General features: G+C 38.2%; 7 protein-coding genes across 7 annotated transcripts; 6 read left to right on the top strand and 1 right to left on the bottom strand.

Moving 5' to 3' along the window:
- Nucleotides 1-30: 30 nt before the first annotated feature.
- Nucleotides 31-3,753, bottom strand: LOC132787728 (protein O-GlcNAcase). The gene is made up of 6 exons (XM_060795012.1): nt 3,391-3,753; nt 2,555-3,314; nt 1,774-2,494; nt 1,640-1,716; nt 1,165-1,586; nt 31-1,104 (listed from the first exon to the last, which is right to left on the bottom strand). Exons 1-6 carry the CDS (start codon nt 3,647-3,649, stop codon nt 293-295), a joined length of 3,051 nt encoding a protein of 1,016 aa, XP_060650995.1. The 5' UTR covers nt 3,650-3,753; the 3' UTR covers nt 31-292.
- Nucleotides 3,754-4,290: 537 nt separating this feature from the next.
- On the top strand, nt 4,291-6,345 carry LOC132784187 (uncharacterized). The gene is given in 4 exon segments (XM_060789622.1): nt 4,291-4,704; nt 4,706-4,885; nt 5,254-5,290; nt 5,627-6,345. Coding segments are annotated over 4 exon segments (1,287 nt in total). The 3' UTR covers nt 6,283-6,345.
- An 808-nt stretch (nt 6,346-7,153) lies between these two features.
- On the top strand, nt 7,154-7,901 carry LOC132786300 (glutathione S-transferase 1-1-like). The gene has a single exon (XM_060792796.1). It carries the CDS (start codon nt 7,191-7,193, stop codon nt 7,821-7,823), a length of 633 nt encoding a protein of 210 aa, XP_060648779.1. The 5' UTR covers nt 7,154-7,190; the 3' UTR covers nt 7,824-7,901.
- A 1,141-nt stretch (nt 7,902-9,042) lies between these two features.
- On the top strand, nt 9,043-9,690 carry LOC132784182 (glutathione S-transferase 1-1-like). The gene has a single exon (XM_060789611.1). It carries the CDS (start codon nt 9,043-9,045, stop codon nt 9,688-9,690), a length of 648 nt encoding a protein of 215 aa, XP_060645594.1.
- A 1,039-nt stretch (nt 9,691-10,729) lies between these two features.
- On the top strand, nt 10,730-11,762 carry LOC132786547 (glutathione S-transferase D4-like). The gene has a single exon (XM_060793096.1). The coding sequence runs from the start codon at nt 10,746-10,748 to the stop codon at nt 11,376-11,378; it is 633 nt and encodes a 210-aa protein (XP_060649079.1). The 5' UTR covers nt 10,730-10,745; the 3' UTR covers nt 11,379-11,762.
- A 324-nt stretch (nt 11,763-12,086) lies between these two features.
- On the top strand, nt 12,087-13,370 carry LOC132786585 (glutathione S-transferase 1-1-like). The gene is made up of 2 exons (XM_060793147.1): nt 12,087-12,190; nt 12,545-13,370. Exon 2 carries the CDS (start codon nt 12,591-12,593, stop codon nt 13,221-13,223), a length of 633 nt encoding a protein of 210 aa, XP_060649130.1. The 5' UTR covers nt 12,087-12,190; nt 12,545-12,590; the 3' UTR covers nt 13,224-13,370.
- A 1,636-nt stretch (nt 13,371-15,006) lies between these two features.
- Nucleotides 15,007-15,736, top strand: LOC132784754 (glutathione S-transferase 1-1-like). Its single transcript, XM_060790583.1, has one exon. The coding sequence runs from the start codon at nt 15,022-15,024 to the stop codon at nt 15,652-15,654; it is 633 nt and encodes a 210-aa protein (XP_060646566.1). The 5' UTR covers nt 15,007-15,021; the 3' UTR covers nt 15,655-15,736.
- Nucleotides 15,737-15,957: the final 221 nt, after the last annotated feature.

Raw genomic sequence — 15,957 nt, 5'->3', positions numbered from 1 at the left:
AATAGGAGATACACGATAATACAATAAATGGATGTTACCAATGAGACACCTAATTATTAGTAATGCACATACAAAAACATTTACACATACAGTCAGCAGATTAAGTATGTCGAACCGATTAAATAATAAGGAAACCATGTAGATCAAGATTAAAATCAAAATCAAGATAAGCAGCATAGGCAGTGATAAATTGGTGACCGTTTACCGGCTGGTTGAGAAGCTCTTCGAGTGTTGCTTAAAGAATCAAGCAGCACTTTCTGAGCACATCAATGCATAATCTTAGTCCCGACTGCTAAAAGCGTCGTCCCAAATAAATGCACTTACTGCTCTCGTTTCGATAAATCTCAATAAAGCCAATCCGTGTGTAAAAACTCAGCTGCTCCCCATCATTTTCGGGAATGCAGATGTGCACACCAAAACAGCCATTGGCACGCAAAGCGGCCAGTAAGACTGTTAACAGTCTTTTGGCGAGACCACTATCCCGCTGCTCTGCTTCCTTTAGGGTTGCGGCGCTAATCACCGCCGGGAAGGAACCGCTAACCTCTGTGGGACACGCTACTGGACTACTGTGAAATGCTTCCACAAATTGTGCCACTAGTTTATGTGGATTTGTGCCTACATCACCGTCAGTTTCCAGTAGTGTTTTGGGATACTTCTCACGTAGTTCGGCCAGCCAACAAATATCCATATTGCGTTGAAAGACATTCACATCCAAGGCACCGCAGGCATAGCCAACCAAAGCATTCGAATTGTCGTAGGCAACCACACAAAATTCTGGATGCAGAGTTAAATGAGCTCCCACAACACCATCGGCTACAATGTCCGCCAAGTCAGCGGGTAGCAGAATCTCATCATCATCCTCTTTGCTCTGCCATTGCATATAGGTGCGCGTACAGATCTTGTAAATCTGAGTTTCATCCGTATTGCAATAGGGCCTCAATTGATAATAATTGGCAGTGGGCTGTTCAGGTAACTTGTAAACAAACAAATCATTGCCCGAATCGACAGGCATTAGGCGTTGCAAGTCAGCTGTGAGTCCGCCACGAAATACCCACGGTTCCTGATCTCCAGACATGAAAGCCTCTTTCCAGCCTTTGCTAAACCCTGCAAGCAAATAGTGTAAGCAATTTTCCAAAGTACTATTCAAACTTGCAGTGCACTTACACGTATAACTGCCCTCAGTGTATGAGGCTGTATTCTGCGGGAAGTGTCCCAACGCCAGCCACTTGACGTAGCAATTTAGCAGCGACAATGCCCCCGAGATATCCCACACATATGAGTACAGATCGTGGCTGATTTCCTTGTTGTCACAGTCAGCGATTTTCACCAGCAGCTCTTGAACCCCAGCGCAAAGTTTTGAAAACACCTCGCTGCGCTGTAACCATTCGCTAACCTCCGGTTTCATTGATTTGGCAGCATCACCACCACTGCCCGAAGCACGATCCTGTAGCATTACATTTGCATTGACTTTTATCCATTGAAACTCATTGAGCAATTTGAGGCCACGTATGCCGTGCTCAAAGGGTAAATAAAATAGATCACAGAGCAGACTTAAATCATCTGCATTTATCCTCAGTCGGGAAGATCTGCAAACGTAAATATCAGTCAAAAAAGCTTTGGTATTAAATACAATGCTTACTTTGCGTCCAGCTCGTCTTCTTCATGCATTTCAGCAGTTGATACAGGTGACGAAGAAGGACTCTCTACGTGCATGCTCTGTAACGATGTGAAATTAGTTTCGATATAGCAAGTGTATCTTAATGACCAGCTTACGTTAACATCGTTAGTCGAGTCTTCCATGATTACGTCATCTGCAACCAGTTTGGTGGCCTCTTTAGGCGATATCTGCGAGTTAATGCTGCTGCATTCCATGGGCTCATTGACGCCTGCGCTCAATGGACTCAGACTGCTTTCATCCAACATTGTTTCCACACTCAAATTATTCACTTGGTCTCGCTTCTCATCTATGGGAATATCTTCTACAACAGGCGAGCCGTCCAACTTGCTGCTAGCCTCGATGACAGCCTCAGTGGTCTTTGCCAGCGGATCAAAAAGATCGCAACTCAGCTCAATAGACTCTTCAACTCCTTTAGCCTCCATAATGGGCACTGGCACAATTGAAATGGGAATTTTCTCGGGCAGCTCAATATTAGACGCAACTGTTGTTGGTATGGGATTTATAATCTCATCGTTGGTTACAACTTTAGTTGGCGAAACTAGGGAGTTCATCACGGGATTAGAGATGGGTGTTAGCGTAGAGCTAACGGTGCTGCACACATCCGCAAGAGCTTGCAACTGCGTGGTGTTTACTTCGGGCACTGTGCGCGTGTTCGTGGACGTTGTTGTGGTTGTTGTCAGACTCATGCAGGTGTTAATCGACGGTATGATAGGTATAATAGGCATCACCATTTCCACTTGAGGTTGCGGTTTTGTAATAGGTCCCCAGGCTTCCTTTTCCACAAAGAACTCCGGCAGCCATTCACTAATGGCATTTCTAAATACACAAAAGAGGATATTAATTAGGTTTACAAAATAAATGTAGTTTCAAGTATACTTCAGAGCTAGACGCGGATGATATACGTTCTTGGAGATACACTCAACGGGTAAATCGTCTTCGTTCTCCGTTTCCAGCTTGATATCCGCACTCAGCGAGCTATTCATCTTGGAGTCAATGCTGCAGCGTGACCAGAATGCCAACGTATGAATTGCCACAAAATTGCCATAAAACTCACAATTAGGGTTAGTCATGACGCCGCGCAGATGCGGTATCAGCTCTGGCGAACGACCCGAATAAGGACCCAGAAATACACGCTTTTGATCGTAATCGTTGGCATGCAAATTATCCCAGATGACCGGCGGGCGCCGTAGAATTTCAGTTATTTCGCGTACCGATTCGATTGTTATAATCTTGGATATCACTTTGTCGCCAGTCCAGAGAATGTCAATATCATTGTTTAGCTTGGAGCCCAATGTGTTCAAGTATTCAGAATCGACGACGCTAGGCACAGCACGTGACGCACAGTATTGGGTGGGGCAGAAGAGGAACTTTGGACCACTTAAATGCGTAAAGATGTCATTGGTAACCGACACTTGGGCGTTGGCGAATGTTTGAAACACTTCTTTGTCGGCTTTCGACAACTCCGATTCAATATCATCAAATAGTAAAGCATATGCTTCACAGCCGAATTGTGACACTTGATCCAGTTTGCGTTTAAGAGTTGCAATCTCCTTCTGACTGCTATAAGTCATGTCCAGACCTGGCGATAGCGCATAATAAAACACAATACCCGCCTCTTTGGCAGCCGAAATCAGACCTGCAAAAATAATTACAATTTGCAAACTCAATTTACACGAAAAACAAAAAAATACAAAAGATAACAAGATAAATACTTGATAAGTGATCTGCTTCTTCGACCGTATACAGTTCTCGCCAGTAGGCTCTGTGCTTGTAATCATCTTTCGGAGCATACATATACGAATCCATGCCCATTTTCTTTAATTTGCGAAACAAATCTTTTCGTTGCTCAGTTGTCCAGGGTCGACCATAAAAGCCTTCGATTACACCGCAAATAAACTGTCTTTGCTGATCCGGCGAGGCATGTTCCAAAGATGCACATTTTTCCCCCATGTGGCCGTCTTCCATTTTCATAGAAGCAGGATGATATGCGAGTTAAAATGCTAAAAATGAAGAACGTAAAACGCGAATGCGGCAAAATGAAATTATTAGTCTTTGTCAGTGTGACCGACGCCAGCAATATTAAAATCGGCAGAACATTATATGTTTGTTATCGATATTTATTATTTGTTGACGATAGAAATGACCAATTAGCTTGTGGAACGTTGCTATCGCAAATTTAAAATTCAAATTACAATGTAAACAAAAACAAACAAAAGGTTAATAGCTGATCAATATGGAAATCAATTAACCTATCAAATGCTGGGGTAATAAATACTTAGATTAAGTGAAGATCTTATCAATCTTAATAAAAATAGTGTGTCCAAATAGTATTTATTTATGTGGTCGTGATATGCAGGCGAACTGTTTTCCTCAAAATTATTTTTTTTTAACCAAAGGTTAGTTATTATGAAATATTACAAACTTTCCCAAAAATAATTATCATAATATACATATAGAAAGTTATATGCCAGTCATTACCCCCTTAATGACATACAAGTGCATGAAAAAAAAATATAGAGAAGATAACGAACGAACGAAGTGAAAGGTATATAAACCGTACTTCCCTACAGAGCCGAAGTACTAGTTATTTCTCAACTTGCAGCACCATCATAATGGATCTTTATTATTCGCCTTACGCTTCATCGACTGGGGCCATTCTTTTACTTGGCAAGGTTTTTGGTGTGGAAATAAATAAAATTCCGATCAATATCCAGGCAAAGGAACAGCTAAAGCCTGAGTTTGTGAAGCTGAATCCTCAGCACACCATTCCTACAATCGTCGACAACGGATTCTCTCTGTGGGAATCTCGTGTCATTCTCACCTATCTGATCGACAAGTACGCAAAAGATGATTCCCTTTACCCTAAGGACGACCAGAAACGCGCGGTTGTGAATCAACGACTCTACTTTGATTTGGGAACACTACACAAGGCTCTCGCAGAGTACTACTATCCACAGTTCCGAAAGAAAGAAGCTGATCCCGAGCTATTCAAGAAGGTAGAGGAGGCCCTAAGTTTCCTTAATAGTTTTTTTGGAGGGGCAACAGTACCTGGCGGGTGATTCTCTCACCGTTGCTGACATTGCCATTCTCTCCACCCTTGCTTTCTTTCAAGCCGTCGGTCTAGACATTAGCAAATACAGCAATGTTGCCAAGTGGTACGAGAATGGTAGCAAAGTGACTCCTGCATGGGATGAGATCGAGAATACTGTGGCTGCTTCGAAGAAATTGATGGAATCACTGAAATAAAACTCAGCATACTCCTTATACTAGTCCTTAAATAAATTATTTAATTGCAATTTAAAAAATAAAAAATAAACTGATATTTAAGAAGGTTTGGAAGAATAATTTTGAATTTCCACCATTTGTACAGAACCAATTTGGAAAGCAAACCCTCTAAAAATACATTGCTTGATTTTTTTTAATGAAATGTTTTCAAATTTTTATTTATTATTATTATTTTAACTATAAGAGTTTATTCTGAGACTACTCAACTTAGAATATTCTCTTTTCCTTGTCCATCAAACAGTAAACGGCTTGATCATTAATCATAACTCTACAGAATATTTTGACCATAGCATTTAATTAAAGTAATGAGCAGAAGCATGTGGATATGTTAGACCGTTTGGGTATTCCTTCCTATACGCCACATTTTCACATTCTGTATGAGGTCGGTTAACTAAACGGATCTTCATTCGACCCACACTTAAACCATAAGTGTAAGAAAACAACCGTCGAGGGAGCTCGACTGTAGAAACCAATGGTGCTTTTGCTTTTTTTAACAAAAGGTTATCATGAAATTTCACAAACTTTCCCAAAAATAATTATCATAATATAATAATAATCGCAATCTTATCGTATGTTTGAGAAGCATGATAATAAACACCTTATCTGTGTAGCGACGCGTATAAAAGTAAACCTTTTTGCTGAATCAAATTAGTAAACTTTTAGCTCGGCAACCCGTCGCAACAAACATGGATTTTTATTATTCACCTTACTCTTCTATGGGTGCTGCTATCCTTTTGATTGGAAAGGCTCTTGGTCTCGAAATCAATAAAATTCATGTCAACGTCCACCAGCAGGAACAACTGAAGCCAGAATTCGTGAAGCTCAATCCACAGCACACCATTCCCACTCTCAACGATAACGGTTTCGTTGTTTGGGAATCTCGAGCCATTCTCACCTATCTCGTTGAACAGTATGGAAAGGATGATTCTCTTTACCCGAAGGATCCTCAGAAGCGTGCTCTTGTAAATCAACGCCTCTACTTCGATATGGGAAAGCTTTATAAATCCTTCCTGGAGTACTTCTATCAGCAAATCCAAAAGAAACCAGAAGATCCCGAGCTATTCAAGAAGGTGGAAGCTGCCCTAGAGTTCCTCAACATTTTCCTCGAGGGGGAAAAGTATGTGGCAGGTGATTCCTTCACTGTTGCCGATATTGCTATCCTCGCAACCGTGGCCAATTTAAAAGTCATTAATGTAGACTATAGCAAATACACAAATATTGTTAGATGGTATGAGAATGGTAGAAAAGAAGCACCTGGATGGGAAGAGGTTGAAAATACCGCTGATACATTTAAGGCAGTCATTGAAGCAAGAAAGTAAAATAACATATTTTAAAAAAACCCTTTTAAAATAATTAAATTCTCTTTAAATAAATTATTTACACACAAAACGATTTTCTATTGGTCTTTCTTGTAAATTTTGTACTTTATACAACATCTAAATATTCCAGCGAACATATACAAGTGGTTAAAGATGATAGCAAGTATGTTTTCGTTGCCCACAAAAGCTGACTGACGTGATTCATTCTACCCTTGCACAAAGTCAATAATATTGGGATAGGTTCTGGACATTCGCGCACGCCTTAAAGCGCTCACACTCATGTTATTTAGTAAAAAGTAAAAGATTACTTATGAAATTGTCTCAAAACTATTTGGACAAACTGTCATTATTAATTATATATTAAAAATATATTCACTAAATTGGAAATAAAATCTAGTATATTCATTTTTCGTATGTAAATTCTAAAAATAATAACATAACTGTTTCTAAACTGAAGATTTATTAAGGCGCTCTGTATAATACCTTAAAATAGACTTAGATAAAACAGTGTATATATGGATACCTGCATGCATTAATGATCTTTACTAGATTAGAGTTGATTGGTGGTCTGATAAATATAAATACATATGTGGGTCCAAAATATATTGAACACGCATTTATTTAGGTTGAACCTTCTAGAATTATTTTATAGCGTCGAAACTACGGTAAATAATTATGAAATACTACTAGCATAGTCAATATATTCTTAATGTATTCTAATGATGATATTTCAAAAACTCACAATCATAACAAACCTACTATATGTGCCAGTCATTACCCCCTAATGACATACAAGTGTATTTAGAAGATAACAAACGAACACACCTTATCAGTGAAGCGAAAGGTATATAAACCGTAGTTCCCTACAGAACCGAAGTAGTTATTTTTCAACTTGCAACACCATCACAATGGATCTTTATTATTCGCCTTACGCTTCATCGACTGGGGCCATTCTTTTACTTGGCAAGGTTTTTGGTGTGGAGTTTAATAAAATTCAGGTCAATACCCAGGCGAAGGAACAGCTAAAGCCCGAATTTGTGAAACTGAATCCTCAGCACACCATTCCTACAATCGTCGACAACGGATTCTCTCTGTGGGAATCTCGTGCCATTCTCACCTATCTGATCGAGAAGTATGCAAAGGATGATTCCCTTTATCCTAAGGACCCTCAAAAACGTGCTGTTGTGAATCAACGCCTCTACTTTGATTTGGGAACACTCTCCAAGGCTCTCGCAGAGTATTACTACCCACAGTTCCAAAAGAAAGAAGCTGATCCCGAGCTATTCAAGAAGGTAGAGGAGGCCCTAAGTTTTCTCAATAGTTTCTTGAATGGCCAACAGTACCTGGCAGGTGATTCTCTCACCGTTGCTGATATTGCCATCCTCTCCACCCTTGCTTCATTCCAAGCCGTCGGTCTAGACATTAGCAAATACAGCAATGTTGCCAAGTGGTACGAGAATGGTAGCAAAGTGACTCCTGCTTGGGATGAGATCGAGAATACTGTGGTTGCTTTGAAGAAATTGGTGGAATCACTGAAGTAAAACTCTGTATACCCATTGTACTAGTCCTTAAATAAATTATTTAATTGCAAATAAAAAAAAAACTTATATTTAATAAAGTTGGGTATAATAATTTTGAATTTTCACCACTCTTTTTATTTTGTGGCAGATGATACGTTTACTTTTGCCGATTTAACGATTGTAAGTATGAGATGGTACGACAATGTTAGTATATATACTACATATATGTAGTTGCTTGTCGCTAGAATGAGATCAAAACGACCATGGAAACTCTGATTCCTCGAATTATTAAAGTCAACAAACACTCTAAACCCTCTAAAAATGAATCGATTGATTTTTAAATTTTTTTAACAATATTATTGGAAGTTCAAACTATAAGACGATCAACTAACGTGTGTATTCTTCTATGTCAGCCTATAATATTTTCTTCACTTTGTCCATTAAACAGAAATAAACTAGATTATGTGAGTAAGGCCTATAGGGGATTCCTAAAAACCACATCTTCACATGCTGTTTGAGGTCGGTTAACTAAGCGAGTCTTCATTCGACTCTCACTTCAACGAAAGAAGTAAGTAAGCAACGGTCGAAGGAGCTTTGACTGCAAATTTCCATAATGTGAAACATTTATATGAAAAGCGTCATAAGCAGAAAATGTTTCAAAAATATACGTTATAGGTTCTTAAAGATGGCGAAAAATACATTTAGTACACTTCTTGTGATCTGAAATGCTTCCTTGTGTCTGTTAATAATTCCTTTCTACCCAGCGAATAGTGAGTATCAAGATAGAATTTACACAAATGCATTCTGCGCACATATAGTATGTACATGTGCATAATTTTGAAAATAATAGGAATCGGATTACTTGGCGTCAGTTTGGTAAACATTAAAGGATAAGAGGACTTATCTTATCCGATAGTAGTGCGTGGGAGGACAATATATATTTGTTCTTCAATTTGTTAAGCTGCTAACGTTATCAAACCATTTGTTAAATAGCGAGAGAACTGTACGAAGTAATTATGAAATAGGACCACCATTTAAAAATTGTATTCCTCATGTGTGGTAATGATGATATTTCAGAAATACAATACACAATCATAACAAAAAGAATTACGTGTCTATATCCCTCTACTATACTGATAGAAAACAAACGCCTTGACCTAATCACCAATGCAAAAACTATATAAACACAATATCTGTGCAGAACCTCAATAGTTACCTATCAACACTCACTACCGTCAGGATGGATCTTTATTATTCACCTTATTCTCCAACGACAGGTGCTATCCTTATGATCGCCGCTGCTCTTGGTCTGGAATTCAACAAAATTCAGATCAATCTTGCTGCGAAGGAGAATCTAACGCCAGAATTTTTAAAGCTCAATCCTCAGCACACTATACCAACTATCGTCGACAACGGATTCGCACTGTGGGAGACTCGCGCCATTATCACCTATCTGGTTGAGAAGTACGGAAAGGATGATTCCCTTTATCCTAAGGATCCTCAGAAACGTGCTGTTGTGAATCAACGATTATATTTCGATTTGGGAACACTCTTCAAGGCTCTCGCAGAGTATTATTATCCACAGTTCCAAAGTCAACCAGGTGATCCTGAGCTATTCAAAAAGGTGGAAGAGGCTCTGAATTTCCTTGACAAATTCTTAGAGGGTAAACAATACTTGACAGGTGATTCATTCACCGTTGCTGACATTGTCAGCCTCTCCACTATTTCATCATTCCAAGCTCTTGGCCTTGATATTAGTAACCATGAGAATGTTGTAAACTGGTACGAGAATGCCGGCAATGTTGCTCCTGCATGGAATGAGGTCGAAGAGGGTGCGGCTAATTTGAAGGCGTTGTTTAAATCATTTCAGGAAAATTCAACCGATTGATTGTACAATTCTTTAAATATTATAATAAATAAATATTACTTGCATTCATAATTAGATATTTTTATATGTTATATAATATATTTGTATATATTCTAGAAGTTCAAGCACACATTTATAAAAATGAGAGAAATACTGACGATTTTAATCACAGTTTCAGCAAGATAGCAATATTTAAATTCTTACTTTTGTTAATCGTTAAAAGCTCGAATAATTTGAAACTTAAACTTAAAGTTTTTCGTAATGAACCATTCATAGTAAAAAGCTTGAAAACTAGATTAAAATGGTATCTTTACCTAAATTCAGAAATCAGTTCGTGTATATATAGAATACTTTAGTGCTCTGATAAGTATATATCATTTGTACACAATTACGAGAAACACTTTTATACCTGTCACATGTAGGTTAGTAGGGTATTATATAGAAACTGCACACATATGTATATATGTATGTATTCTAGATCAGTATCACAAGCAAAGTAGATTTGGCGTGGTGATTTTTTCGTCATCTACATAGTGCGTGCATGAGCCAGGCACACCATATCTAAATAGTTCCCAGAACTTATCATTATTAAAATTAAGTTTAGGATGGAATTTAATGATATATAACATAGCTATTTCCTAAAATATCATCTTTAAATAAATTGGAAAACAACTACATTAACACTACTACATTTTGAAAATATTTATTTTTTTGATGTCTATGTATGAGTGCATAAGTGTTATGTGTGACAAGTGCGATTGCAAGCCAATGGGCACGAGGTATTTCGTAGTCTAAGATTTCAAGTAATCCATTTCTACTTGTTACTTGTTATGCCAGCGTTGAGTAATTGTGAAATATTAGTATCATTTTAAAATGGAATTCCTCATACATTATAATGATGATTTTCCAAAAATTCACAATCATAACAAACAAATAGATGTGCCAGTCATTAAACCTTATGATCCCGCAATCAAGAGATAAAAAAACGCTGATTAATTTAGTAGAAGAAATAGTATATAAGCTACATTTCTCCATAGAACCGTATTAGTTATCTTTCAACTCTCTCTACTATCACAATGGATCTTTACTATTCGCCTTATTCTGCATCGACCGGTGCCATCCTTGTAGTTGAAAAGGCTCTTGGTCTACAATTCAATAAGATTCAGGTTAACCTAGGCGCAAAGGAGCATCTAACACCAGAATTCCTAAAGCTCAATCCTCAACACACGATTCCTACGTTCGTCGACAACGGATTCTCTCTATGGGAATCTCGTGCCATTCTCACCTATCTGATCGAGAAGTACGGAAAGGATGATTCTCTTTACCCCAAGGATCCTCAGAAACGTGCCCTTGTGAATCAACGCCTTTACTTCGATTTGGGAACTCTCTTCAAGGCTCTTGCAGATTATTACTATCCATTGTTCTATAAGAAGCCTCTTGATGCAGAGTTATTCAAGAAGGTGGAAGAGGCCTTAAACTTCCTTGACACTTTCTTGGATGGCAAGCAGTATGTGGCAGGAGATTCCCACACCGTCGCTGACATTGTTATCCTGTCAACGATTTCTTCGTTCAAAGCATTTGGGCTGGACATTAGCAAATACAACAATATTGTGAAGTGGTACGAGAGGGGTACTAAGCGTGCTCCCGGATGGAATGAGGTCGAAAATGTTTTGGCTGATTTGAAGACATTGGTGGAATCGTTGAAGTAAAATTCATCAAACGATTATGGCTTCATCGGTATTTTAATGATGACTTGGATTCAGCGAATTTGATCCAACTAGCTTGGCAGCTCTCATCAGTTATTGTACATCCAGCAGTACACGGTCTCGGATCTAAACTCTACCGCATATTCCCATTTTGTGTTTCGAACCTTTGTATTTAATTCCTATGTATCTGTCCCTTTAGTCTAAACTAATTTTTTAAATTTTTCCTAACCATGAACCTTAACTAAAAGAAAGCTTATATCATACGATTACAGAAATAACTCTCGAAGTTCAAAAGACCTGAATTTAGCCTGCGAAGAGTTTAAATGTGAGATAATGGAAGAGATCAATCTGTATAAAGAGCCCATAGAAATTTAAAAATAAAAAGGCAACATACTATATAAACAAACTAGTATTTTATTTATTCATGTATCCTTAAACTTTGTTAACAAGAGTTTCTTTTCTTTAAGAAACAACTTCAAGGGATGTCTATAGCAAGGGATGTCTCTCGCCGAAACGATCTGTGAAGTGATGTCAATTGCTTTGATCGTTGTTATTAACAACTTTTTGAATTTTTGCGCTAAGCTTTTTCCAAAAATTGGTATATACCACACTAAAATACCTTGAAACGGGTTGGTAGCTACCGCGTTCGAAATGGTTATCGATAAATCGATTAGCTACGTGTCGTATGAAATACTTCTATTTAGTGTGGATCTATCTAAGCTTAGAACTCTAAACGTAACTCATTTGTATTCAGTTGTGAAATAGTGAGTGCCCAAGCGTGATCTTTTCTTAGAATTCGTGAATCGTAATTACAGGTAATTAAAATGGTGTCCGCGTTATGATGATGGTCAGATTATGAAGATTCTCTTGAGAAGTTGTTGTTCTTTCTTATCACTAACAACAATAAAACAAATTTAAAATATTTTATTACTGCTTTTAGCAGAGTCGTAAATTCAAAGAAGTCTTTCAAATATAATCGAGGGTCGCTCATAAACTTAATTAAAGTTGTGCGTAATGCATAATTATATTTGGTTTCGAATTATTATGAAATGTTCACTCACAAAAACGTGAAAAAATTATCACCCATGGCATTATCATATGTATTAATTAGCCTGATAAAATAAGCCTTATCTGTGTAGCGAAAAGTATAAAAGTACACATTTTTTCAGAACCAAAATTAGAAATCGTTCGGCTCGCAAACCAATCACAATAAACATGGATTTTTATTATTCACCCTACTCCTCCTTGAGTACTGCCATTCTTATGACTGGGAAGGCTCTTGGCCTCGAATTTAACAAAATTGTGGTCAATGTCCGCCAACAGGAACAACTGAAGCCGGAATTCGTGAAGCTCAATCCTCAGCACACCATTCCCACTCTCAACGACAACGGATTCGTTGTTTGGGAATCTCGAGCCATTATCACCTATCTGGTTGAGAAGTACGCAAAGGATGATTCTCTTTACCCGAAGGATCCTAAGAAACGTGCTCTTGTAAATCAACGTCTCTACTTTGATTTGGGAACCCTTTTCAAAACATTCGCAGACTACTACTATCCTCAGATCCAACAGCAACCAGCTGATCCTGAGCTATTCAAGAAAGTGGAAGAGGCCTTGAGTTTCCTCAACATTTTCCTGGAGGGTCAAAAATATGTGGCAGGTGATTCCCTCACTGTTGCCGATATTGTTTTGCTTGCAAACATTGCCAATTTCAGAGTTGTTAACATTGACTTGAGCAAATACATAAATGTTGAAAGATGGTATGTGAATGGTAAAAGAGTAGCACCTGGATGGGATGAAGTGGAAAAGACTGTGGATAAGCTGTCGGAATTTCTGGAAACATTGAAGTAAAATTTGTCTCTCTTAAAATTATGCAATTCTTGACAACCTGCAAATATTTAATTAACAATTTTGGATAATATCTATCTGAACAATGAATATTAGAAATGTGTATTTCAACTAGTGCTCTCTCCAAATAAAGTAATGAACTGCAATTTAAAAAAGTATATTTGAATTGTTTTTTGGGAGAAAAAAGTATACGCCGGATTCTTGGTAACTTTGGTAATTAATCGTAAGTTAGTAGATGTTTGATTGTTGTTGTGAAGGTCCAGCTTTTATTTTTCTAGATAGGTTAGGTTAGGTGGGACCGGCTGACCCTGTACGGGGCAAAGCATAGACCAGTGGAGGTCCGTAGCTGTACCGGTAGCTTATCTACGTCTCAGAAATCGCGCAGTATGGACGCATTTTTGGCAAAAGCCAGCAGCATCCTAGGAGGTAGCCGTGAAACGTCCCGAAGATCGTTGTGGCACGGCGAATTAAGGTATTTCAACCGGAGTCGGGATAACGCTGGGCATCTACAGAGAAGATGCTCGAGTGTTTCCTTAACCCCGGGCTCGTTGCATTTCCTGCACTGATCACTGTTCGTGATACCCAGCTTTACAGCATGGACAGCCGACAGACAGTGACCGGTTAAAATGCCTAGCATTAGCCTGCAGTCTTTTCTTGAAAGCTGCATGACCAAATAGGTTAAGTTTTTGTCAGTAGAGGCACACATCAGTTCCGATTATAAGATTTTTTTGGAGGAGCAGACCATGTCCACCAGCCTCCGCAGCTCGTCAGGTGGAGCCGGCATGTCGTGGGCTAGCAAGATGCCAGCAGCAAACATCCCTCACGGCTCTCCAGCACCACCACGGTAAGATCGTCATTGCTGTAATTAGGTAGTAGATGAGCTTTTAGCCCCTTTTTTATAAGGATGACAGTTCTCGATCTACTTAGATAAATTTGTTAACATAATAAATGTGTGTAATGTATGTCTCAATTTAAATTAAACAAGTGTTCAAACTACCCATATTCAATCGTAAAAGCTTTTACAAATAACGTATGTTGGGATAGGTTAGGCACAACAAAGTGTTGGTAAACATGTAATACAAAAAGCTCTAGAAAACTTTAAAGCTGTTTGGAGACAGACATTGAAATTAGATTAGATTAGATTAGATTAACGGTAGATTTTCAGTATTCATTGATAAGTTCGTGAGTAGTATGTGTTAAAGCACCTTAGAATATTTAACAGTTGATATATCAAATCACATGATAGTAACATATACTATGTACTACGAAAATCAAGTTTATTGCCATCGACCGAAACTCACAAAAATTCAGAACTAATCGTATTTTTTATGCAAATTTCATATACTTTAAAAAGCTTTTCATACAATGATGTATAATTTGGTAAACATAATAAACATACATACATAACATGCATGGAAGCCAAATTTCTTAAACACCAAACATTTGCAATACGAGTATGTTTAATGCTTATGATTTTAAGTTAAGGGCCGTAGGGTATTTTGAAGTTCAGCACTCTCGAGTAGTGTGTTTCTTGGCACAAAAAATAGCGAAGAAACCGTAGTGAGTCACTTGAAAATAGTAGTATCATCTGAATGGTATTCCTCATGCATTGTAATGATGATGTGCCGAAAATACACAATCATAACAAACATCTGAATGTGCCTATCGTTGTCCCACTACTTTTTATGAACAAGCTATTGAGTGATAACAAAATCGCAAACCTAATCAGTCAAACAAAAGGTATAAAAGGCCAATTTTTCTATAGTACCACGTTAGTTATCTTTCAACTCCCGGCATCAGAATGGATCTGTATTATTCGCCCTATTCCGCAACGACTGGTGCCATTCTTATTGTAGGCAAGGCACTTGGTCTGCAATTCAATAAAATTGTGGTCAACCTTGCCGCGGGGGAGCATCTACGACCAGGATTTTTGAAGCTTAATCCTCAGCACACAATTCCTACTCTCGTCGACAACGGATTCTCTCTGTGGGAGTCTCGCGCCATTCTAACCTATCTGATTGAAAAGTATGCAAGGAATGATTCCCTTTACCCCAAGGACCCCAAGAAGCGTGCCCTTGTGAATCAACGCCTTTATTTTGATCTGGGAACACTCTTCAAGGCTCTTGCAGATTATTACTATCCATTGTTCTATAAGAAACCTCTTGATCCAGAGCTATTCAAGAAGGTGGAAGAGGCCTTAAACTTCCTTGATACTTTCTTGGACGGCAACCAATATGTGGCAGGAGATTCTCTCACCGTAGCCGACATTGTCATCTTGTCCACCATTTCTTCGTTCAAAGCATTTGGTCTTGACATTGGTAAATACAACAATATTGTGAAGTGGTACGAGAATGGTACTAAAGTTGCTCCCGGATGGAATGAAGTCGAGAAAGTTTTGGCTGATTTGAAGACGTTCGTGCAATCATTGAAGTAAAACTCAATATATCTATTGTACTACTATTTAAATAAAGTATTTAATTGTTTTAATAAATTAAACGATTTTGAATTACACTACATCACCTATAAGCGAAGTTTAAGATTTCTATGCTTTAGTAATTGAGCGACTTGGGCATAACATTTTGCGATGGATTGAAATAGGTGTGGAATGAAACACATTTGATAGTCTCGAGCGGGTTAATCGATGGCTAGGTGAACAGATGCATAACTGGCTTCATCGTTCACTGACAGGGTGCATGAAAGATGAGTTTGTTCTGATGCTCTCAGTCTCTTTCAGGTC

Source organism: Drosophila nasuta, chromosome 2R, assembly GCF_023558535.2.
Source record: "Drosophila nasuta strain 15112-1781.00 chromosome 2R, ASM2355853v1, whole genome shotgun sequence".
In the NCBI taxonomy this organism is placed as follows: Eukaryota; Metazoa; Arthropoda; class Insecta; order Diptera; family Drosophilidae; genus Drosophila; species Drosophila nasuta.
This window is presented reverse-complemented; position numbering and strand designations above follow the sequence as displayed.